Source organism: Ursus arctos, unplaced genomic scaffold, assembly GCF_023065955.2.
Source record: "Ursus arctos isolate Adak ecotype North America unplaced genomic scaffold, UrsArc2.0 scaffold_37, whole genome shotgun sequence".
NCBI classification, from domain to species: Eukaryota; Metazoa; Chordata; class Mammalia; order Carnivora; family Ursidae; genus Ursus; species Ursus arctos.
The window spans coordinates 8,447,288-8,474,110 of NW_026623053.1; the positions used below are offsets into that span (position 1 = coordinate 8,447,288).

Genomic DNA, 26,823 nt, shown 5'->3' on the forward strand with positions numbered 1-26,823 from the left:
TAAGCTGAAAAATGTGTAAAGAAAAAATGACATGCCTTCTAAATTTCCTAGTAGTAGAATTAGTTTCAAAACTGCCAAGATTGTATACTGCTTGCCTTATAATCAGTTTACTGGACTTATTATTCTAACACATAAAACCCATAAATTATCCATAAACTCAAAAGTAATGTTGTTAGCAAAATTAGTATCAATATAAAGTAAAAAATGATATAAGGATTTAGTAATTATTTAACCAATTGCTTTTATGGAACAGAAAGAAACAAAACAGACTCATGACCTACCTCTCAAAAGATGCTTTCTTTGGTTTGGGCTGCACACATTTGGCATTAAATGGTATGAGAGTACTAGCAAATTGTTGCTTTTCCCTGTGTATCAGATTTGGCTGTTTTGTTTTTAAGTAGTCAGTGATTGCAGAAATATTTCATTCTTTATAAATCATGATTTTTCTTTTTATTTTACTCTTTATCTTTCTCTTAAAAGGTAAGTAATCAAAGATATAGTATGGAAATACTTATTTAAAAACCTAGTAAGTAAAAGTAGGCATCTCAGAGCAGGGATTGGCAAATTGTTTCTGTAAGGAGTTAGAGAGTAAATATTTTAGGCTTTGCAGGCCAAGAGGTAAAATCAAGAATATTATGTAGGTACTACATAACAAGAGAGAAAACAGATTTCCACAATTTTGTATTGACAAAATTCAAATTATAACAATACTGCTACTATTAACAACAGCAACAGCAGTGGAGAACAACAGAAAGATCTAATAAAATTCTTTGTTGGCAGGGAGGCGAATAACATTCTTCTTAATTAGGGTTTAAAGTCAGGGTTCCTATCAAATCACTTGCAAACGTTCATGTGTTAATGTCAGTCTAGAATGAGATTTTACATACTTCATTGTGGAAAATGAAATGCCTTTTCACACAGATAGGTACTGCCTAATACTGATTACCAGTCCAGGAGCATGTGATATTTTGGGGGCATATCCATTACTTAGGCGGCATTTACAGAATTCTAATAGATTTTTCTCTTAAAATTTGCTTTTAGCATGTCATTACATTACAGATTAATCACTGCCAATTGAAGATTAAGTGGAAGCTCAACTGCACAGTTAAATAGATTTTGAAATATGGAAATCTACTCTACATTGCATTGAGGTCTGAAAGATGTTGCAGGAAGAATGGTTTGAACTCAGAAAATACATCTGCTGCAAATCTGTGTGAGAATGGAGATATCACTTCTTATTTTAATTGTTGGTAGTGCAGAAAAGACATTCTTGTGATCCAAAAAATTAGTTACTGTAGGAATGACTTTACTGCAACTTTATGTCTTGCACAGAAGTGTTGTTTTGCCATGTAATCTTGGGTTGAATTCATTACAAACATTATCAAGTCTACATCACAAGCTAATTTTCACAGCTATTTAATGTCAGTAATAGTGGTTGAAGGTCGAGTCATTTCTCTCAGTCAGAAAAATTTCCACATTGGTCTGAGCTCAATAAACCTCAATGAACTTTATCACTGCTAAGTTACTGAACTGCTATATGGTAGGACAAATCAGGATAATCTTCTTTTATTTCTGATAAAAATTCATAGAATGGACAATAATGAAGTCTATGAGAGTGAAGGAAATCGACCACTGAAATTACTGGCTTGATAAAACATGATAGATTCAAATATATTCTACAAGGTATTTGCTGATTTAATAATACAATGAATAAGTACAGGTTTTCAATGCATTTCCACAAGGCCCCGAATCTCCAAGGAACTGTTGAAAAGGAAAAACAAAGCTGGGGGCATCACAATGCCAGATTTCGAGCTGTACTACAAAGCTGTGATCACAAAGACAGCATGGTACTGGCACAAAAACAGACACATAGACCAATGGAACAGAATAGAGAGCCCAGAAATGGACCCTCGGCTCTTTGGGCAACTAATATTTGATAAAGCAGGAAAAAACATCCGGTGGGAAAAAGTCTCTTCAATAAATGGTGCTGGGAAAATTGGACAGCTACATGCAAGAGAATGAAACTTGACCACTATCTCACACCATACACAAAAATAAACTCCAAATGGATGAAAGACCTCGATGTGAGACAGGAATCCATCAAAATTCTAGAGGAGAACATAGGCAACAACCTCTACGACATCGGTCAAAGCAACCTTTTTCATGACACATCCCCAAAGGCAAGAGAAACAAAAGATAAAATGAATTTATGGGACTTCATCAAGATTAAAAGTTTCTGCACATCCAAGGAAGCAGTCAGAAAAACTAAGAGGCAGCCCACGGAATGGGAGAATATATTTGCAAATGACACTACAGATAAAGGACTGGTATCCAAGATCTACAAAGAACTTCTCAAACTCAATACACGAGAAACAAATAAACAAATCAAAAAATGGGCAGAAGATATGAACAGACACTTTTCCAATGAAGACATACAAATGGCTAACAGACACATGAAAAAATGTTCAAAATCATTAGCCATCAAGGAAATTCAAATCAAAACCACACTGAGATACCACCTTACGCCAGTTAGAATGGCAAAAATAGACAAGGCAAGAAACAACAATTGTTGGAGAGGATGTGGAGAAAGGGGATCCCTCCTACATTGTTGGTGGGAATGCAAGTTGGTACAGCCACTCTGGAAAACAGTGTGGAGGTCCCTTAAAAAGTTAAAAATTGAGCTACCCTATGATCCAGCCATTGCACTACTGGGTATTTACCCCAAAGATACAGACGTAGTGAAGAGAAGGGCCATATGCACCCCAATGTTCATAGCAGCAATGTCCACAATAGCTAAATCGTGGAAGGAGCCGAGATGCCCTTCAACAGATGACTGGATTAAGAAGTTGTGGTCCATATATACAATGGAATATTACTCAGCTATCAGAAAGAACGAGTTCTCAACATTTGCTACAACATGGACAGCACTGGAGGAGATAATGCTAAGTGAAATAAGTCAAGCAGAGAAAGACAACTATCATATGATTTCTCTCATCTATGGAACATAAGAACTAGGTTGATCGGTAGGGGAAGAAAGGGATAAAGAAAGGGGGGGTAATCAGAAGGGGGAATGAAACATGAGAGACTATGGACTATGAGAAACAAACTGAGGACTTCAGAGGGGAGGGGGGTGGGGGAATGGGATAGACCAGTGATGGGTAGTAAGGAGGGCACGTATTGCATGGTGCACTGGGTGTTATACACAACTAATGAATCATCAAGCCTTACATCGGAAACCGGGGATGTACTGTATGGTGACTAACATAATATAATAAAAAATCATTCAATGCATTTCCACAAGCCTCGTATATTTGTACACATATTTTTACTACCATCGGTAATAATACATCTTATCACATTCTGCTTAAAGTTGTTATGATGTTTTCTCAACTTCTTTGAAAACAGTCTCACAGACTATTAACAGAAGTTTACCCATCAACCACACTAATTCCTTGAATAAAAATTGGAATTAATTCCTTGAATAAAGTTTATTTTCTCTGGACACATTTTAATTTACTTACCACTGGGAAATGCTTTCTTTGCTTGGGTAACAAATTAGTTACTCATAAACTTACTTTCATTGCAACCTCATTTCATTTTTTTTATTTTTGTAAATAAGATAATCCGTTTAAAATTTTTCTAACTGTTGCTTTTTAGTGTTGGGAATGTTGTGATAATCTGTTAATGTTGACATTTTCTCTTTTAACACAGCTATTGTGTTATTGCCTAATAGCACAATGCTATGTGACCTAATTTGTAACAAAATAATCCACACCCCATGGTGCCTTAAAAGTACAACACTTGAAGTTCACATTTCTCTTCTTCCCTTGTTTTGACATCATGGGTATGCATTGGTCAAAACAAGTATGTAAAATGCTGTGGTACAGGAAACACTGCTGAGTTATTACAGTGTTGCTATGATTTGTAGTGCATGGAGAAGCAGTGAGAAGTGATGAGAGCGCCATATGTGATCTCTGTTGCAACTACTCAATTGCCAGTGTAGTGCGAGAACAGCCACAGACAATGCAGTGTGGTTATGTTCTGATAAATTTGTACTTAAAACACTGAAATTTGAATTTCATATAATTTTCAAGTTTCTTGAAATATCACTTTAAAATGTTTTTTTGAACCACTTAAGATTTTTTTAAAAATTTATCTATTGGGGGGGGCGGAGAGGCAGTGCAGAGCCCAATGTGGGGCTCAACGTGGGGCTCGATCTCTTGACCCTGATGTCATGACCTGAACCCAATCCACTGCACCACCCAGGCACCCCAACTACTTAAGATTTTAAAACCATTCTTAGCTTGTAGGCTGGGGAAAATAACACAGTGGGCCAGATTTGACTCACAGATCAAAGTTTACCAACCCCTGGTATAAATAAAACAGTCTCCAAAAAAGGCTTTCTGAAACCTAGTGACCACAGTTTAATTAGTTTGAACATGGTGGAAAGTAGTCTGTGGATCTGGCGCCTGTAGGATCAAATATCTCTGGAGAATAAAACAGACTGCTTCTTGACTGGTGACTGGTGACTCTAACTCACATTGCAGAAAGACTTTCACCTGTATTTGCTGGTGTTGTTATAGGGGTTTATGAGTTCAGGTAAACCAGCTTAAGTCCATCATAAAAATGACTCAAAGGACATGTGCCACTAAGATTTCATTCAACATTAATATCAATAATATTAATCGCACAATATTAAACTGACATCACATATTTTACTTCTGTCAAATCACAGCAAGATGCAGAGGACCTTTTCTGGTCAACTTACTAAAGCAGCCAAAATGACCTAGTAGTCATAGGTCATCTTCTGGAGCAATAATAGAGAGTATCTCAGAATATCCAATAAGCTCTTCAAGGTGTATTTAGAACACCTTTTCCATGCAAAATGTGATGGAATCAATGAAGTGAAATGTTTTCTTTAATGTGGATTTGTATATATATGGGAGACCCAAGAAAATACCCAGGGGAAAAACTCAAGTAGTTGTTAAATAAAAAGTGAAAATTTGAAGTTAGAGGAAGTATTTAAAAACCATAAACAGAGAAATGTATCAACATTTTAACAGTGTAGAGGATATTTTACAATCTTAGTAGTACATTAATAATTATTTTAGCAGAAATATTACTACCAAAAATGTAATAAGCTGCAAATAGTCCTGTCTGTACTTGAAAGTATAAAGCAAAAATAAAAGAACAACAAATAATCATTTCACATATACATTTTTGGAAAGATAAAATATTTACATGGGTTAATGCATACTTGATTTCAAAGTCACATATTCACGAGCATCTTAGTTTTGTTAAAAATTTCAATTCTTTTACCAAAATACATCTGTCCAGTGCTATGTAATGAGAAAAACATCTGTCTGTTTTACATTAGCAATTATTGTACTTTTATTATCAGCCAACTTATGTTGTATTGGATGTCTCTGCTGCAAACACTAAAACAGATGTGGCCAGTTCCTATAAGAGCTTTTTCCTGTAGTCAACAAATAACTTCGCTAACTTCTCTTCCATTTCTCATATAAAAAGGAAGTTTCTCGCATGCCCTACTATTGTATTTATAATGAAGAAAAAAAAATGAGACTCAGGAAAGGTCCTGTGACAATATTTGTAAAAACACTTCTGTCTTATCACACTTTTATTATATGAATATGACACACTTCATATTACAGTTACATGTCTGAAAGTTATTTGCATCGTTGTTAGAAAATGAAATCACATTCTCCCATTGTAGTATCATTTCTGCTTATTATAATAAGTCCTCATTTTCCCCTTCCTTCTCTTACTACCTTAATGATTTACATCTATCAGTAAGTGTATATCTGAATAACAATCACCTGGGATCAAAGTATACCTAATTCATAAAACTGTACTTCTCATAAATACCAAAACAAATCATTAATGGGAATATATATGTAAAACAATCAACAGCTTTCTGTTAAAAAAAATATAGTTCCATGGACTTCCACTTGTAGTAATTTCATATTTTTATTACTAGATTAACATGCAGTAAGCAACCTCTAATATCCAAAGCTCGCTCTCTCTCTAGTTCATTATTGCATATGCATCTTACAAGTCCCTCAGCCTTTTCATCTCTTAAATCTGCCTCCTTCTTTGTTTTTGCAGCACTTTGGTCTCTGCTCTTTTTTTGCTTTATAGCCCATAAAGAAAAATGTTGATGTATTTGTTCTGGGGAGACTCATGGTTCATTTGAATATGACAGTATTATGGACAATAATACATGTTCTTTAAGCCCAGATTCTAAAATTCAAAGTGTTACTAAAGAAGTGTAAATTATAAGACAACATTCTTTACACCTGGTAGTTTTAGTTTACACTGTAATATATATTGGAAATTATACAATTCTTACTTTTTTTATTGTTTGTTTTTTAAGTTCAGTTAAAAAAAAACTGCATGCTGACTAACTTGTGATGTACTCAATGGAAATCCTCTTAATATCTTAATAAATGAGAGAGTTAACGGACAATGTTGAGAAATCAACCCTAATATTGCTCAGTAAACAACTCAAATTTGAGAAATGTTTGATATGAGAATATATTTTTAACCCTGCAAACTGGGTGGGGTTTATTGATGACTAACATGGTTCTGTTTTTCATCAATTACTAAATACCAAAAGTGTTAACAAATCTGGATCAGTTACTTTTGTATTCAGTCATCCTTCTTACAATTTCAAAGCTGGTGTTGCTTAGAAACCTATATAAACACTCCGTGCCTTTTCAAAGGAGGAAATAAAAAAATTCTTGGCATAATTTTTAAACTGAGATAACTATAGAACTAGACCCAAAACACCTACATTTATTTAAAAGTTCTAGTACAATTTACAAAATTCTTAATGAAACGAAAAAATATTCTCATTACTTAAAAATTTCTTAAATTTTTTTCCCCAGTCACCACTTACTGAGCATTTACTGCTTACACCATACTAAATGCTTTCTAGTCATGGATTTCTTTAGCCCTGATGATAGTTTTACAAAGTTAATTTGTATCTGTCCCTCTCACAGCAAGGAGGGAAAAATTTGTTACATTTTTAATATTAGAAAAAATATATATGCTTACTCAATTTAGTAGCAAATGAACTACATGTAGTTACTCATATTCCTTTGTAATTAGCTATACTGTATCTGAAACTAACACTAATATTAGATGACGAAAACTGTATGTTTAAGGTTTGCCCTGAATTTAGAATCTAGAGGACGAGAACTAAAAGCAACATGTCTTTATTTTTTTTAACAATATCTGCTCTCTTCAAAAGATCTAAAATAATTTATGGGCAAATCTACTTTCAAGACAGTGCTCTTGCAAATGCATAACATAGATCTTATGTTACTAAAGAAAATCAGACAAATACCATATGATTTCACTCATATATGGAATCTAAGAAACAAAACAAATGAGTAAAGGGAAAAATAAGAGAGAGAGAGACAGAGAGAGAGAAACCAAAAAGGAGACTCTTAACTATAGAAAATGAACGGACGGTTACCAGAGGGTGGTGGGTGAGGGGATGGGTGAAATAGGTGAAGAAGATTAAGAGCACACTTATCATGATGAGCACTGAGTAATATATAGAATTATTGAATGACTATATTGTATACCTGAAACTAATACCACATTGTATATTAACTATGCTGGAATTAAAATAAAATAAAAAATTCTTTTTTTGCCTTAAAAAAATAAAATCAGACATACCAGCTACATAAAAAAAAAAAAGTGGTTAGTCATGCCTAGAATGCAGCTATCCTAGATGTAGGGTCTGTATTAGAACCAAAAATCTTGGGAAGGCTTCAGTCCTTTGAGGTTCCTAAGGATGCCTAGATCTGGTTCACACAGAAATCAGGTATGTTAAAATCCAATTGAGGGTACTGAGTGTTGCAACTGTGCAGTCCTATCGAAAATTATTTAAAACTCAGCATGGAAAAAGGAATTCTGTTCACTGGGTAAAGACATGAGCTGTGATACTTACCCTGGAAAATAGCCATCTATGTTTGTAACACTTTCAATGGCTCTCGGGCCTGGCAGTGGGACAATTAGATAATCAAATCCCAGTCTGTGTGGAGTTCAATACTATGGTTGCAGATTGTACAAGACCCACACTTCCAGTTCATGATCTATGTGGATGCGCTTGGGAAAGAACCCTGTGAGGATGAACATTAATAAAATCAACAAGCTGGTAAGATCTGCACTGCTCAGGTAAGAACCACAGCCACCTGGATATACCATTGTCCAGTGCACTGTAATTCATCTACAATTCAGAACAGGTCCAAAAAACAAAGTCCACTGATTCTAGCACATGAGGCTAAGGAAGCCTGGCAAATATGTCCAGACAGACAGGTTCACAGTTAAGTAGAAAGGGGACTTTTAATGCATACAGCCAGGGGCACAAGACCTGTCTAATCCTGCCAACGGGACTATATAGGTCTTCTCTCCTGTTGAGGATACTGTGGAGCACTGACAGTATTAGACACCTTTCTGGTGAGCCACCTACGGTTGAGTCTAGACCTTATAGTGTGGGTGAGACATAAGGGAGAATCAGAAAAGGGGTGAAGTGATGGCTGAAAGGACCAGTCATACTGCAGAGACTGAATCACATGGCTGTGGAAGGAAAGCAATAATCTTGGCTACGGAAAAGTGAACAACTTAGACAGCAGTGGTCCAGGGGTAGAGAGAGGAGATAATTTCCCTCAGCTCTCATCCACAGAGCACACACTTTCACAGCCACCACTTTCAACTTGGACCATTGGAGAACATTATGAATTCTCAGAAACTTCACAGAAGCTACTGACTTCAGGAGTGAACAGGGAATAGAATAAGATTAACTTTCTGGACACTATTCTGACTCTATTTAGCCTAATTCTATTCTTGTTGGTAGCTTGTGGTCTCCCTCTGCTACTTAAGAGAAGACAAACTCTTTTGCATGTTTCTCAGATTATAGCTGATTATTCTAAACTCTCCAGGCCAAGTGGTGATGAAAAATTGCAGTGCCCTGGACTCCCTGCTGGCCAAAGTGGGGTATGTGTGATTGCCAACACCTCTTGCTGCACTTGGATTAATGACATATTTAACTGGCTTGACTATGGATGAGGAGCCTGGCTGAGGTCTATCCTCCAAAAAGTGCTGATTACCCAATTGGAAGTCATATTTGATCTAAGCCCCTATAAGGACAATTAAGTAAAGTGTCTGATGAAGTGGTTAATGCTCTTGAGATTTGTTATCTGAATATGGAAAGGCTGGGGGCAGGAGTTATAGGGGAATGGCTCCATCATAATGCCCTGGAATCTGTGAACGTAGCCTTACAGGCCACACAGGCAATGTTTTTAATGCAGCTAATGCGCATCTTCCCAGAATGTGTTGTGATCTTTTTGGAACATGGAAAATGGGAGGCTTATAGGAGCTGCTATGAGGCCACCCCCAACTCACCTCCCTACCATCAGGGAGGCTATCATGAGACAGTTTCTCATAGCTTCGCAGGTTCTGATGAGCTAGCTATAAGGTTTCCTACCTCACCCTGCCCGACCCTCAACCCCTTAGGGTATAGCTGCAGACTAATAAGTATTTAGCTGTAGTCTAGAACTGGCTCCTCAGTAATGAGATATCCCATTACTCATACTGCAGTCATCCAGCACCTTTGTTTTCATGTTGTCCTTTTACTGTGTGGGACAAGGACCTGGGAATGTAGTACCTTTGACTCCTCCTCCCTTTGTTGTCTATGTTAGTAATAAACCGAATCTAAAAGTAGCTCATTTTATGTTTGCCAGTTGATTCTGTCAGTCAGGAGTTGGCCTTGCCCTTACCTGTCTGCTGCATGTTTGAAAGAAATATAAACTATGGTATATTCATTCTGTTAAATACTCTATAGAAGTAGAAAATGAATGAAGGTATCAACATGGGAACATTTATCAGACATGCTGCTAAGATTTAAAAAAAAGCAAGTATAACATGTTTATTTCAGGTTTATATTAAAAAACAACCATACAAATGTGTATACCTCTGTAAAGTATTTGTTAGTAAAAATATTTTTAAAATAATCAGAAAAGAAATACGTTGAATTTTTAACAGTTAGCTCTGGGAGAAGACCAAAGGAGTAGGTAAGAAGGTATTTTCACTATTTACCCTACATTAATATTATTTGAACTTTTCAAAACAAAGTATCCATGAATTACCCATTTAATTAAAAGAGATGATTAAAATGATTACAAGTATATATTTATTGGTACCCATTAATAATTAAGCTCTCTGTTGGGGGTGCAGAGGTGCAAACACATAAAACATAAAAAAGTATGACCACTATGTGTTAAGTAAATAAATATTAGAATCCACATCTACCTTATCTAAATATCATCTTCTCTAAACTTTAGTTTGAATATAATAATATTAGCAATAATGACACTCAACACTACTTACTGAATATTTTATATCTGACAAGAACAATGATAGGGTATTTATATATATAAATTCATTCAAGACAGAAGAAGCATCCTTTCATTTGTTGGATGGGTATAGCAGCTAGAATAGTATTTCTCACATAAACCAATAACAAGTCTATCTTTAAATTCAAAAGAAAATCTGTCTGCTCATTTCTCTACATTCTATATTCAAAGCCCATCAAATGTGTGGAGATAACTCTTTCAGCCTTCTATTAAATATACTTATTGATCAAATTTGTTTCCATACCATGGTCAACTATTAACTCAAAACAGATCTCTAAAAAGTTAAATGATAAGACTTCTAGGAGAAAATACAGACAAAAACTTGACATTTGCAAAACTTTAAGATACAAAAAGCAATAACTATAAAAGACATATGTAAACTGAACTTCATGAAAATTAAAAGTTTCTGCTCCTTGAAGGGCACAAATAAGTAAATGAAAAGATAAGCCATAATGTGGAAGAAAATATTCATGACACATATATCTGACAAAGAACTTGTATCCAGAATATGTAAAGAACTCCTTGTAACTTAGTAAGATGAAAACAATCCAATAAACATGTGCAAAAGAACTAAACAGACAGCTGACAAGAGAAAATATATCAATGGTCAATGAGCACAAGAAAACCTACTAGGGAATGCAAATTAAATTAGCACAAGAAAACCTACTAGGGAATGCAAATTAAATCCCATGTATCACAATGCAATACAACTACATATAATTTATAATGGCTAAAATTTTAAAAGACTGACACTACCATGTACTGGTGAGGATATGGACCAACTGAAATGCTCATATATTGGCAGTAGGAATGTAAAATGGCACAACCTCTTTAGAATACTGGCAGTTTCTTATGAAGTTTAATATTCCATATGATCCAGATATTCTATTCTTAAGTATTTACTGAAGAGAAATGAAAATACCTGTTTGCACAAAGACTTGAACTCAAATGTTCACAGTAATTTTATTCTAATAGTCAAAAACTGAAAGCAACTGAAATGGCCATCAACAGGTGAATGAAAAAAAACCTCACTACATATTCAGACAATAACTACTCCTTAACAATAAGAAGGAATAAATTATTTACGCATGCAACAACAGGGATGAATTTCAAAAACATTATGCAAAACAAAAGCAGACACAGGCTATATAATGTAAGATTCCATTTAAGTTAAAACCCTAGAAAAGTCAAATAAATCTATAGTAACAGAAAACAGATCAGTGATTGTCAGTGGCAGGAGTGGGTGTAGGTGTGAGAGGGGTTGAGAAGACCGGGGGAGGGGAGGATGGTCTGGCAAGGGACCCAGTGAAATTTTGGGCATGATGGAACTATACCATATTTTGACTGAGGTGGTAGTTACATGGACTTATATTACTTATATAAATAAGGCTCATAGGCAGAGACTTTGAAATCACCCTTATAAAACATGTCTTACAAGACTTTCCAATCTTTTGAGGCAGAAGATACTTCATTTTGATGTCCATATCTCATTGTCTACATACATCTGCTGAGAAATTACTTCAGACAAATTTTAATATTATGTCTAAACTCCCTCACTATAGAATTCTTCATTTCATTTCTCCAAATAAAGATTTACAAAAAATATTACTAAATAAAATATTATTTTTTTTTAGTTCACCCTTTATGCTATATGGTTCAGAAATCTCATTAGGATGTCTGTTTCTTTTCTCCTGGCTAACTACTGTATATACTGTTTGTAGTGGATAACCGTGGTTTCTAACATAATATGTATGATTCAGACATTGAATTTCCTTTTCTAACTTTTCACACTAGTGACAGCCTACCAACAATATAAGAAGCCTTTCAAATGAAATCAGAGCTATAGCTTCTAAAATAAAGATAAGGCAAATATTTTCTTCAACCCCAAATATACTTGGCAAAAGCTGGGTGCAGTCTTAACTTTTCTCTCATCTACTGTATGCAACCAGAAAACAAGTCTTTGGTGATTCTATTCTACTAGCATTTTTTCCATCTATATTATTTTCTTCCTTTGCATCTCTACTTACATCACTATTTCAGGAAGCACTTGTTTCTTTTGTGGTAATGCAATGGCTAACCTGTTTGTAACCATCCCACTGGCTTCAGTAGAGTCCTCCACGTTGCCAGTGGACTAATCTTTTAAATCTTTTAAAAACATGAATCTGTTGATGAAAAACCCAGAATTAATATTATTAACAGACTATCTATAGGAAAAAGTACAAATTCAAGAATAATATACAATATAGCTCCTACTTCCTATTTATTACTCCTTCCTGGCCAGACCTAAATTCTAGCTGTACTGATCTATTTGCAATTCTCTCAATCCTTCCTGTATTCAACTCTTTGTGGCCTTGGTTCCAGATACCTGCATTCAAGCTCTGTTTAAGTGTTAATTTCTTCAAGGAAGGGGTCACAAGCCAAGGAAAAGAGGCAGCCTCCAGAAGCTAGAACAGGCAAAGAAAGGGATTCTCCCCTATAGCCTCCAAAAGGAACCAGCCCTGTCAATACTTTAAATTTAGCCCAGTGAAACTGATTTTGGACTTTTGGCATTTCAAAACTGTAAGAGAACAAATCTGTGTTGTTTTAAGACACAAAATCTGTGGTAATTGTCATAAAACCACAGAAAACGATTACACTGATTACCTACAATATCAGTTAAATAAATAAAGATACAAAACAGCAAACAGGAATGACTTTAAATTAAATAAACAACTAAGAATGATCTTAAATGAAATGTGTTGGACATCTATATAGAAAAAGCTTTCCTGAGACAGAAAAGAAAAAAATAATCTCAGTTCATATATGAAATCCTAGATATTATAAGACTATCCTGTGCAAACAGGTTAATAGCTTTTTGGTTTTGTTTTTAACCTGTTAATAGTTTTAACACAATTTCACTAACACAGAAAACAGGAATACCTTATTTGAAAAGTATATTTGGTAAAATGATTTTAAATTCATAAGTAAAAAGAAATGGAATAATATACTAGAATAGTTGTTAAAATAAAGGATAATAGAATCAGGGAATTATTACCCTAGTAGATAACTCTAAATAATAAGATACTATAAAGCAGTAATGAGTAACATAAGAATTAATATAACAATGTACGAGCATAAATAACCCTTTCCCCCAAATCCCTGGAATACATACAAATTTAGCACGAAAACAGTATACGTGATTACTTGTAATTCATATGGCTGGCATAACTGGATTACTACTTAGAAAATATACAGTGAGAACTTTTCCTCTCAAATATTAAAATAAGATATAAATTATATAAATTAGAGATTCTAATATAAATTAGAGATTCACAAAGTAAGATCAAACCATAAGTAATCATATATTTAACCTCAGAATGAAGAAAGTTATTTTAAGTAAAGACATGAAAGGAAAAGGGAAAATATGCTAGATTTGATCATAAAAAATACTTAATTTTGTATGTGAAAAACACCATAATTGTTTTACATTATGGGGGAACAGATGGGGAGGAATGGGCCAAGATTTAAATGCACATAATTATCAGGAATTGAAAAACTGGATGAGAAAGATACACCCATACACTACAACTACAAGTGTAAACTTAAGTTTTCGTAAGTATAATTTGGCACTGAATCTTTATTTTTCTAATTTTTTAAAGATTTTATTTACTTGAGGAGAGAGCAAGAGCATGAACACGGGGCGGGGGGGGGAGGGAGATAGAGACAGACGGAGAGGAAGAAGCAGGCTCCCCACTGAGCAGGGAACCGGTTGAGGGGCTGGATCCCAGGACCCTGGGATCAGGACCTGAGCTGAAGGCAGACACTTAACTGACTGAGCCACCCAGATGCCCCCTGTATCTTTAAAAGTCTTAAAATACTACATGTACTCCTGTGACCCAGTAAATCCGTTATTCTGTTTACTAATTTATAAGAACAATCATAAATGAACACAAAAACTTAAATACAATACTATGTACTATTATTTATATCAAAAAAAGATTGAAACAAGTATAAGAGACCGATTAAATATATTATAACAAATGCCTCAAATGGAATATTCTACAGACCTTAAAAAAATTACACTGGTGAACAATGAAGTAAATATGTATCATCTAAATAATGCATAGGGTACAATATTAAATGAAAAAAGATGAAAAGCTCTATATATAGTATGATCTTTATTCTGTAAATAAATGTGCAATAAGATTAGAAGAAAGCACAGAAACACATTTATAAGACCTATTTTTATCTTCAATACTTTCTTTAATTCATGAAAATAAATGATAACTTTATATTCAGAAACATTTTAATTAGAATACAGGAAAATGGAATGTCTCCAGATTGGAAAGTTTTTCTTTTCCTTCTAAAAGTAATGAAAAGGTCATATACAAAAAACAAAAACAAAAAACTTCATTGATTTGACTCTGAAAATAGAAAATGCTTCATATAAAAAGAGCCACGAACAAGAATGAAGGCAACTGATTAAAGGGCAAAATCACAAGCATATGGGACAAACAGCTAACATCCTTGTATCACCCACTTGACAATGTATATTAATTACATACAAATGCCCAACAATATTCGAGCCTCAGAGGGCACAGCAGTAAACAAATAAGAGTAGACACTTGCCCTCATAAATCTTTCATTCTCATTGGAAAGTACAGGTAATAAGTAAGTAATGAAAAACTTCAGACAGCGGTCTATGAAGACTAAAAGAGCCTGGGGGCAGGGGGGAACAAGCACAACAGAGGCAGTCATGTGGCAGAATGTGAAAGGTGTGAGAGGGAATGTTAGGTTAGGAAGCTGGAAACAGCTCCTCTAAGGAGGTAACAGTTGAGCTGAAGCATGAATGACAAGATAGTCAACCATGTGAAGACTGGCTGAAGAGGGATTCAGAAAATGCAGAATCACAAGTGCAAATTCCATGAGGCAAGAAAGCTTGTCTGAGAAATAGTTGAAGTGTCTAGAGCATAAGGGACATGGGTGAGACTAACATAAGATAAATTTAAAAATCTCAAGGCCAAATAATGTTGGGATGTTTAGATCTCTATAGTTAATGTGACCTTTCAAATCGATTAGGAAAATGACATCTCAACATAAACAAGGCTAGAAACAATTCACAATTGGAAAACCACAACCTGTTAATACACACATTAACAATTCAGTCTAGCTAGTAAGAAGGATATAATTTTCTACCTTTCAAATTGACAAGCAATCACAAATCATTGTTTATATACAATGACAGTGAGGTGAGAAAATGATGAAACATTAATGTTATTTATGCTAGCAGAAAGTAAGGAAAAATAATCAAGAATAGAGTGTAATTTAAATAAATTATGGTACATTTTTACCATGGAAAAGTCTAAGTCCATTAAATTATATCTTCAAAAAACATTTCATGTTTAATTATGTCTGATATTGCTGATTACACCATTTCTAATCCATTCACAAATTCTATCAGTGCTCCTCTAAAACATCCTGCCTGTCATTATTTCTACTGCCAAAAGCCCTAATCCTAGACACCATAATTTCTGGGACTACTGCAATAAACTTCCTAATAATTACCTCTCCTAGACCCTAACTCCTTTTCCCTGTTTATCTTCCACACAGCCAGAAAAGTGATGTCCTCGGTGCTAATCATTATAAAACTTCAGTACCCAATGTCTTCACACTGTAACTATGATACAATTCCAACTTCTTACTATGGCCCACTTGATCTAGTCCCTGAATTATTTCAAAGACCTCTCACCTCCTGCCACACTCTCACCCACCTCCCCTCCTAACAATGTTCAACACGCACAGCATTTCTTTCTCTTCTTCCAACATGCCAAACTCACTCGGATCCAAAGACCTTTTGTCCTTGCTATTCCTGATGCCTGGTATGTGATTTTTCTTCCTCCTAATCATTTGGAGCTCAACTCAAATGTTCCATCTTCGATGTTTCCTCTCACCATCCTAGCTAAAGTATACTCCACCTCAACATTTTTGATCATATGCATTTATTTCCTTCCCAGTATTTACGCATTTCTAAAATTATGTATTTATTCAGTGTTTCTCTGCCTCTTCAGCAACAATAAAAGCCCCATAAGAGCAAAGACTTTCTGCATTTCCAGCGTGTAGGACAGTGCCTAGCACACAATATCACTAAATAAACATTTATTGAATGAATCAAGAGTAAAAATAATTGAATATTATACAAATAACAGAATGTTAATTATATTTAACTTAGTAAGTGATATGCAAACCATGAATATCATGCAATATATAGGGTATAAAAGCAACATATGCTATAATTAATATATATATATAAATCTGGAAAGTAGATTAAAAAATCTTTGTAGGCTTCACATTTTATTTTTATATAGCAAAAATAAAATTAAACTGATTTGAAAATTTATCATTTCAAATAATTGAGACATGAGACTATAAAAAGGTAAATTTACAAAATTATAAGTTCTTATGTACACATGTGTATGTGTATAGATAGACGATAGATCTGGATAAAGATATATATATATATCTACACACACACATACACACTAAATGAAACAGGAGAGGAATGATGAAAAATAGGAACATATTGATCAAAATAATCAAAATTATAAACTGAAAATAATATTTTTGAGAACACATTTAAAAGGTCATCTTATTTCTGTATAACACTAACATTCATTCAAATAATTTTACAAAACACTCTAAAAAGTCAGAATAAGCACATATTCAAATTCAATCAAATCTGTAATGACAACACCTTCTGTAAATCTGAAATTTACAGAAATGTAAATTCCCAGAAACCAGTGATTATCTTCAAAGACTACAATAAGAAGAGGCAAAAGGGAAAAATAAGTTCTCTATAAAGTTCTAACACAGGAAGCACTAAAATAGCCTTTAACGGAGTTATTCCTCTTAGGAGACCACTGTGTCCTCTTACCAGGATAAATCAGACCCACTTGTGGGACTAGCAGTTAGGTTGAAGACTTTTGCAAGATTGCAAAAGCAGCTTGCTTCCCATTTGTATTATATACTTCTAAAAGAGCTACAAAGGGCCTAATGTAAAAAGCGAAGTAATCAAGACTTCTGTTAAAATCACATTCTCAAGATAGCATATAACCATATTTTTTAAATGGGATCAAAGAAAAAAGACTGAAGTTTGTATAGTTATAGCAAGAGCCAACAAACCATCATATATACTAGCATACTGCCAGGAAAATCTGTTTTCACATAATTAGGACCAAGCCAAGTGTTCTTAATAGATATTCAGAATTCACTTAAAGCACTTTTCCTGGTAGTGTTAACACTAATAGGAGCATCATCAAGTTGAAATAATGTGTGATTAATTTTAACTGTGGCACTGCTCTGTGTTTTAGCAATCCATTCAAGAATTTTAAGGCTTAAATACAAGGAATCAACTACTTCACAATTAGCTGAGTGAACCCAGAAAGGATTTACTGAGACTATACTCCATGGAAAGCACAAAGGTGCATAAAATGTGGTTTCCATCTTCAAGAAAAATTTAATATAAACAGAGAGACAAGTCTAGTACACAAATTTTGGCAAGTGATAAATAATGAACTAGAGTTTACCAATGGATATAGAATGAAGTATACTGACTCCAGATACATCTTAGAAGCAAAATAATTAAGATCTGGAAATGAATAGGATGACATTCAAGTCAAAGGAGAGGAGAGAGTCGTTTATTTTGACCCTGGGTCACAAGATATTTGGTGAAGTCATAAGCAAGAATGACTGAGTTGGGAGGCGGACTGAGAATTGAGAACTAAAGATTTATTTTGGTTTCAGACATGCTGAGTTTGCCATAACCTGCAGCACAGGGGGAAAATGTGGAGCTAGAATTTCAGAGAGAAGCATAAAAAAAATATCAATCAAGGGCCAATTTCCATTTTTTAAAGATTTATTTATTTATTCCAGAGAGAGTGACAGAGGCAGAGAAAATCCTCAAGCTGACTCCCTGCTGAGCACAGAGCCTGATGCCCAAACCCGGCTGAATCCCAGGACCCTGAGATCATGACCTGAAACAAAATCAAAAGTCAGCTACTTAACCAGCTGAGCCACCCGGGCGCCCCTGGCCAATTTCCTTATTATGTGCACTTATATCTGTAATATAAGTAAGGTATTTTGCGTAGGAACATTACCTAGGTTTAAGTATAAAATAATGATCTAGGTTTTGATGAATTTTACTGTTTATAATATTTATTCTTTTAACATTTTACTTGACCCACTAAAAGAAGGTTTCTAAATTAAAGTCCTATACAAAACCACAGTTGAAAAACAGGAAGAGACACTTAAAAGGAAAAGAAAATGGAATAACAAATATTTAAAAGGAAACTACATTTCAGATGGTATATTTTGAAAAACGGTGTTTTTTAACATTAATTTTCCTATTTGATAACTGGTCCATACCAGATGCTTCCTAAAAACCCTCCTGGATTTTAAGTTTTCCCAAGTATGCTCACAAAAACTTAGAAAAATAGAACTTTGTTCTTCCCAATATCAAACTTTTGTCGTATAGTAATATTCACCTTAAACTAAGTGAAAAATACAATAATAATTAATTTTACTAATTTTGTAAGATAAATAGAGTATCTGAATAACTACAGTGGTTAGGGAACAGAAATAAACAGTGTTTCTTGATCCCTAAAACTGAGAAACAATCACTTGGAACATCTTTTACAGTTTGTTCCTTCTTATGAAAACATACACAGAAAAATCTGGTATAAGCAATATGACTTCAGGCAAATAATCACACAGATTACAATTCCTGGCATCTATACTGCTTGAAATTCAACTAATCCTGAAATCTGCCATATTTGCTTTTTTAAAAAATTACTTTCAACCTGAACCTGCTTGGAATACCTGGTTATCCTTACTTACCATAGTTATATCCATCAACTGTCATAAAACAAGGAAGAAAAAGAAAGATTGCAGGGATAAACAGAGAAAACTGAGCCAAAAATAGAACTAAAACCTAAAATGACCGTGTCCCAGAACAGATAAAGAGCAATGCCACTGGGATAAAAAAAAGAAATCAGAGGCATAAAATATAATTCTTGCCCCCTCAAATATTTTTTGAAATATGGACAGAAATAATTAAGAATATAAGTATTATTCATTCAACAAAAATTTTACAAACTTCAACCTCTGTTTGGAAGAGATTTATTCATTTAGCAAATAATATGGAGCACATAATAGAGACTAGGTGGTAAGGGGTTCACCAATAAATCAGTGGCTGTCTCAAAAATGCTCACAATCTAGTCAGAGTGACAAATTTATAGGTAATACAATCACAATTTACACAAAGTATTTGTGAAAACACAGTAAAGAAGTATTTATTCTAACTGCGAAAACCAATAAAGACTTCACCTAAATTGGGCATCAAAGACTGGAAAGGATTCCACCATGAGGAAAAAAGATAAAGGATATTCCAAACTCACAGAATAGCCTAACACAAGGCATGGAAATATAGAAATGGATGAACGCTCATAGAAATTTATAGAAATGCAAGCTGCCCATTATGGCCTCAGTTTAGGTGGTGTAACAGGATAGTAAAATGGGAATATTCTTGTTTTCTCTGTTTCAGTTAGGACCCAAAGCTGAGAATGACAGGTTCCAAGTATTAAAACTGAGGTAATAGATCATCTATGCAACATTTGGAAAAAATGTCGCCAAAAATTGCTCAGAAATTGTTTGGTTCATCATTCACATAAAAAAATGTAAGTATATATTGGAGGAGAGGGCCTTACATTGTTTGAGGAAGAAACAGAATAGCAATTCACTCAGAACTTGCCCTATGTCCTTTAGAATATAGGACATTTAAGGAATAACACAGGAACCGGACTTTGGCCTAAAAATAATCTAAAGGCAAGAGGTTAAGATGCCTTTAGTGTGAGGCTACTACCTTAGAAATGACCAACACTTCAGAATTTGTGAAGTAAAGAATTATATTTTCCAATGGGACAGGTAAGGACTCCTGGGAAAGGAACTAGCATCAAGCCATTTTTAAAGGAATTCTACACAGAGACTGCAAAGGAAACAAGATAATCCCAGAAGAAAGAGGTTCAAAGCAGACTAGAAAGTCGGAAACTAAGGATAGTAGCCAAAAGAAGATAAACAAAGGAAGTATCAATTGTATCCAGGAATTACAAATTGGGGAGTTTTTGATAAACTCAGAAAAGCAAAAGAAAGCTAGATTTCCAACATACCTTTACTGCCAATTAGTTCTTCTCTATTTCTAATCTCAGACTTTGGAAGACCCAGGAGTAGTAAGAGGAATAGGAGAAAAAGTAAGGCATAAAGAAATTAATACAAATGTCTACTACTTGACATGTCCCCACTCAGGTTTTTAAGCTTTCTTTGAACAAAGCTGACATAAGGAAAAAATTTCACATTGGATGAAGTTTGGAATTTTACTTTCTTAGCCACATTTTTTAAATTTACCTGAAAAGTAAGTGTGTTTTGAAATGCCAGGGAGTGCTCAAAGAAAGAATTAAAGAGAGAATGCAAAGCACAACAGAGAGACAGAAGAGGAAGAGGAAGATGAGCAAGAGAAGAGATAAAAACACTGGCGCAGCATGTATCAAGGGGCAGAAAAGAAAATATTCAGGATGAGATTTCAGGTTCAGTGACAGGAAAGAATAAAGTAACTTTCCACTTGTACCCCAGTGGGTACCCACTTGTACCCTAGTGGATTCTTAATAAATCCATTAGGAGTGATAATGGTGAGCAAAGCAGTCTATTATAAAAGGCCATATTTTTTTAAAAAGATTCATTTATTTCTTTTGGGGGGGAGGGGCAAAGGGAGAGGGAGAGAAAGAATCTCAAGCAGACTCCCCACTAAGTGCTGAGCTGCATGTGGGGCTCGATCTCACTGCCCTGAGATCATGACCTGAGCCGAAATCAGGAGTCTGATGCTTAACTGACTGAGCCACCCAAGTGCCCCCAAAGGCCATAATTTTGATATGATTACTGTGGAGTTTAAAATCTTTTCTATAAATGTAGAAAAATTAAAGATTACTTTTAAGGAGTACAAATCATATATTGTGAATTTGTTTAGGGGGAACTTAACATCTATTTCTAAAATGTTCACTCTGTTTCCTGAATTGAAGAAACTCTGTTAAGTACTGGGTAAAAGAAGTTAAAGGCAGACTCCACTCTCAATAAATTTACAAAGGAAACAGGCACAAAGGCAGTTACAATAGAGGAGATATCTGCTAGAACAGGAATAACCAAAGCCTATAGGACCATACAGAAGGGTCATCTAACAGAAGTATAAGGGATGAAGGAGGAGTAAGAAACATCTTAGTAAGGAGAAATCTAAAAAGTGAGACTTGAAGGATGAGGTCAAATTATACAGATGATAGCAGCCGATGGATAAAGGGGTGTGTGAGCAGTTGGAAAGACTGCTGCAGGGAGACAAAGGCCCAAAGAAAGCATGACATACTCTGGGAACTGCAAAGCGCTGAGTATCTATTGATCAATACATGCAGTTCGCAAGGAAAGAAATGAGACTGAGGACATAAGTGGGGAGCCAGATCACATGCACAGAATTTAGATTTTATCTTAAGATAAAAATGAGGTCCACTGAAGTTTTCATAACACTCATTTTCTATATACTGCACATCTGGCATATGCAAAGCACTCTTTCACATATGTTTTATTGGTTCCTCACAACAACCCTGTGAGGTAGGTGTAATGATTTCTTATTAACAGATTAAAAAAAAAAACAAAAAACCCTTACAGTTGTTAAGCATTTATTTTATACTTTATTAAATAGATATGAAGTGGCAGTCAGGATTCCAGGCCATGCTTCAGAAATATATTAGGAACATCACACACACACACACACACACACACACACACACACACACACACACTTCACCTATGACACATAGAAATTTCAGAGTTAAAGACAAATTTTAAGTAATAAATGTTTGTTAACTTAGTACTAAAGATAAGGAGATTTGTGGCATAAGTAGTCCTTTATACACACTTACACTTCTAAAATTTTCAACTAATTAAAATTATATGAGAAATATCTGCAGAATTCATAAAAAATGACAGGAATTAGTTGATATATAAAATAAGAATAACAAACATTGCGGTAATTATATGAATGTCTTATCTTTATATAACTGGCCTAAGGTTATTTGGAAAAAAAAAACACTTCACATTTATCTAAAATATGTAAATTCAAACTGCAAATAATGTTCTATGGATATAAATTATGTTTTATTTCTATTATGATAGAAAATAATGTCTGAATAGTAACGTTTATTAAATAAAGTAACTCAAATATTAACCATTTAGTATAAAAAGAATTGCCTACCTAATGTTAAATTATAAAATCATCTCCCCATTATTCACAATAAAACATTTGAAAGTGTTTCATTTCCCTATCACATGACAAGAATCTGTTCAGACAAATTTGACACGACAAATAGTTTTTTAGAAATCTGTTTGGGATGAATATAAAAATATGCCCCTAATTGAAAAGATAAGAGTGTACATTTTATAAAACTAAGAAGAATGAGAATTTTAAAATATGGATTGAAACTCATATGAAAATGTATGTTCTTTAAAATTAGTTTAAATTAGGTAAAATCTACACCTAAAATACATTTCCTTATATTTTATTTTCTCATCAATTTCACTATTTCTTCAGTTGGTGATCTATTTCTTTTTAAAGCCTCCAAGTGAAAGCTAGATGTTGCCAGAGCATTACTGCTAGAGGTCTAAGCACATATTATTAAGTGTTAAAAAGTCATGTTATCTATGTATTTGCTTCATTTTTTCTATTTCAAACAGAAGATTATACTGGGGGAAGATGAAAAAAATACAGATTTAAGACTTAATTACTCTTGATTTAGTATTTTCAGAAATACTATTCCAAAATTATTAAATAAATATAAATTATGTAATAAGCCCAACCACAATTTTGGTCCTTCAGAATAAGATGAAGAGCCCTCCCTGGGAAAACAAACAATCAAATAGAGATATTAAGTATCTATAAGATACTTTATGCAATGAAGATAATTTCTAAATAAACTAAACAAATGCTCCAAATATGCAGTTTAAATTAAATACCAACATTTTCCTTTATTTTTAATTATACAAGGAGTACATGTTTGTTAAATTTATATAATACACAAGTATATTCAATAAAAATGAAGTTTCCATCTAATTCCCTTTTCCAAATAACATATGTTGTAAGTATATTAAAGTATAAGATTCATATGGTTAAAAATTGAATGTATTAAGTTGTTAAACTTACATCATCCACAAAAGGCCTAATATATAACAATTCTGTATAACTAAAAAACATATACTCGGATATGCACAACAGGTATGGTTTGCACTTTTTCATCAAAACAGTATATAAAGCATATGGTCTATTCTGTCAAATATAATAACTTCAGTTAATAAGATAAATGGGATTAAGCAATACTTACAATTACACTGTAGAAAATGCAAAAGAACCAATTATAGCAAATTAAATATTACATATACTAATAAAATACCTTCTTGCTAGATATACATAAGTAGATTATATTATATCTTAACTATACTCTTTAAAATATTAAATTTTACTTCTTTAGGGATTTAACTGTTGAAGTATTAAGTCTAAGTAAGGGGGAAAATCGCATTAAAAAGTTAGATTTTGGTAATATTTAGCTGCATTCCACTTTGAATGTAAATAAAGCCTAGTTTTTAAAAAATTTATCAGATGAATGGCATATTGAGAATTTTATTTATTCTCAAAAAATTTATTTCAAAACAGCAGGGTAACTCCGCTATAAAATTAGAGATAGTTAAAAATATTGGTAGGAAATCAGACCTCTTCTTTTGACTCTAAAATACCATCGCTTGGCATTTAATTAACACAAATAATATTCTAACTAGAACAAAGTCACTTGCACCAAAATATCTTGATTACATAATGTAAGGTACAATTCTGAATACACAGAATTCTGCCCCTGAGTTAAACAGAAAACTCGTAAAGAAAGGGTCTGTAGAGATAATTTCTTCCACCCACCTCATTTTACAAGTAAGTAAACTGTGGCCCAGAAAGGCTTTTATCTGCTTTCATTGAGAATCTATAGTCATAGAGATGTACACAAGTATCATTTAAATTATGATATAATTTAAAGTTACCTAAAACAAATGACACTATATTTCATATAATTAAGACTCTGAAGAGTAAGAAATCTAATTCCTTGCCACAGAAATGTCTACAGATGCATTAAAAAAAAAAAAAAGGCTAGTGAGCCATACTATTGGCTAGAAAAGCAAAACCATGAAGTATAACAACCCATATCATATTGTTTAACAATAGACACAGCAGTTTCTCATGTTATTTTCCTATCCTATAAGGCATAAACATGCCAAATTGTTACTAAAGATAGCACTCTGGTAAAATGCTTTTACAAAAGGAAAAAGAAAATCATTAAAAAACAAAGCGGGAGAGAAAGACTAAAATACATGAAGTGAAAGTTCAAATATTTACTGTTTCTTCTCTCCCAAGCTTTGTTTCAATACGTTAAAAGAAAATTCTTTTCTTCATGCTTCTAAAACAAAGAATCAAAACTAGATTCATTATAAACTGGCTTTGTTGCAAAGCTTTCACCCAAGAATGAAAGTATTAAGACTAAGACATAAAACACTGTAAGCAAAGCTAATTGGGATGTTCCTGTTGAATTTTAAGTTGATTTGCTACTTTAAGAACACAGCTCTAAAATCTTAGATAATATTGGTTTGGTTATATTGAAAAATAAATTGCTTCTTTTAAGCTTCATTAAAAGTGAAGTATTTATAAAAGCACTTTAGTTTCATATGCTTTTAGAATTAAATAATTGCCAAGGAGTGCATCCATTTGTTTGTTATTCAATTCAGTACCAATCACAAATTAGATGACCTTAAAATAAAATTTAGAGCCAGGGAGAGCAGCACTAAGTTTAACTGACCTCAATACATTTTTAAATGATGCTTCCCAGTTATTTGTTATTCTCTTATTGGGTTTTCCAGTCTAGGACGGGTACACAAGAAACTTACAGTCTATGTAGTACTCCTAGTCAGTTTCACTCTGCAGATGGCACAGTGGAGAAATACCTTCTGTACAGGACCATGTACAATTTCTTCTGCAGCTGTCAGCACCTAGGGGAAAGTGCGCTGTTAAACAGTTGCTGCGTTCCACCTCAGAAGTGGCTGCAATTCGGTGGTGGGTGAAGTGACTCCTGTACATATATACAGGGATGAAAAGTACTATAGAAAATGAAAATATTTAACAACAAAAGTGGCTGTCCAAAAACTGTGCCACAGCAAAACAGAATACATCATTCAGTTACAAGAGCCCTACACAGATGGGCTACCGTTCATTTAAAAATCCGATGTTAAGAATGATTGAAGAAAAAAGTAGAAATACAATTTTCAATTCACAATGTAACTATAAGTCAATGTTAAAACACATACGTTGAAAAATTAAACCCAAACATTGTATTCTGATTTATAACATTATTTCTATAGTAATTTACCTAATAAAACCAAGCAAATATATACAATAAGATTCTTCACTATGGTCAGCTAACTTAATGCTTTTGTTTTAGATGACAATTCAAGAGGAAGAAAACAAAATAGATGAGATATCAGAATTGAAGCATAAGTGACATGAAAATATCTTAAAAATGTAAGGAAACCCATTCTGAAATTCTGAATTACTTTATATAAAAAAACAATTTTATGAGATAACTAGTCTTCAACAACTAGCAATGGTTAAATTCATTTTTCATATAATAGAGCTTTAAAAGTGAAATCATACAAATGACAGCTTTTCTTCTCCAGAGTCACACAGAGTTATAATCTAAATACAGTCTTCATCCTTAACTCATATCAATGAGTTAACTAAGTGCACAATAACTCGAATTCATTAACACAGAAAATTATTACCGTCTTACTTTTACTACAACACCCTTTCTACATAATTTATATTTGATAGAATTAAAAGATCAAATTAAAAAATTATTCTCTGAGAAATATGACTGAATCAATCACAAGGCTGGAAGGCACTGTCTTTCTAATTTTTTATCTCTAGGCTCAGCTATTATGTTTATGCTACTCTAAAGAAGTAACAGTTTACATTACTTCAAAATATTCACATTTAGATTCCTGAAACAGATTGAGGGTTCTTTGAAGCAAAGCCCAACAAATCTGATGATTAAAAAGCATCCCATCCATCAAACTTCTGAATCTCACTTGCCATAACAGAATTTATGTATTTATTTTCACATATACTCAGTAGAGTTAGATAGTTGACAATTTCCTTTCAGCTTCCTTAAATTCTTTCTAGAATAAGGCATACTGTAAATAAATATTACTTCCCTTAAGTGAC

General features: G+C 33.7%; 1 protein-coding gene across 8 annotated transcripts in view; it reads right to left on the reverse strand.

The window, feature by feature from the left end:
* NOVA1 (NOVA alternative splicing regulator 1) overlaps positions 1 to 26,823 on the reverse strand; it is a 151,871-nt gene that overhangs the window by 78,416 nt on the left and 46,632 nt on the right. For 4 of the 8 annotated variants that reach the window (XM_057306360.1, XM_057306359.1, XM_057306362.1 and 1 more), the window contains one exon: positions 7,982 to 25,592. The exons of 3 other annotated variants lie outside the window; for them this stretch is intronic. In XM_057306360.1, the coding sequence (XP_057162343.1) occupies positions 7,982 to 7,997 (16 nt within the window). In that variant the 5' untranslated portion in view covers positions 7,998 to 25,592. The remainder of the gene's footprint in view (positions 1 to 7,981; positions 25,593 to 26,823) is intronic. One more of the 8 variants, XM_057306364.1, reaches the window with a different exon arrangement.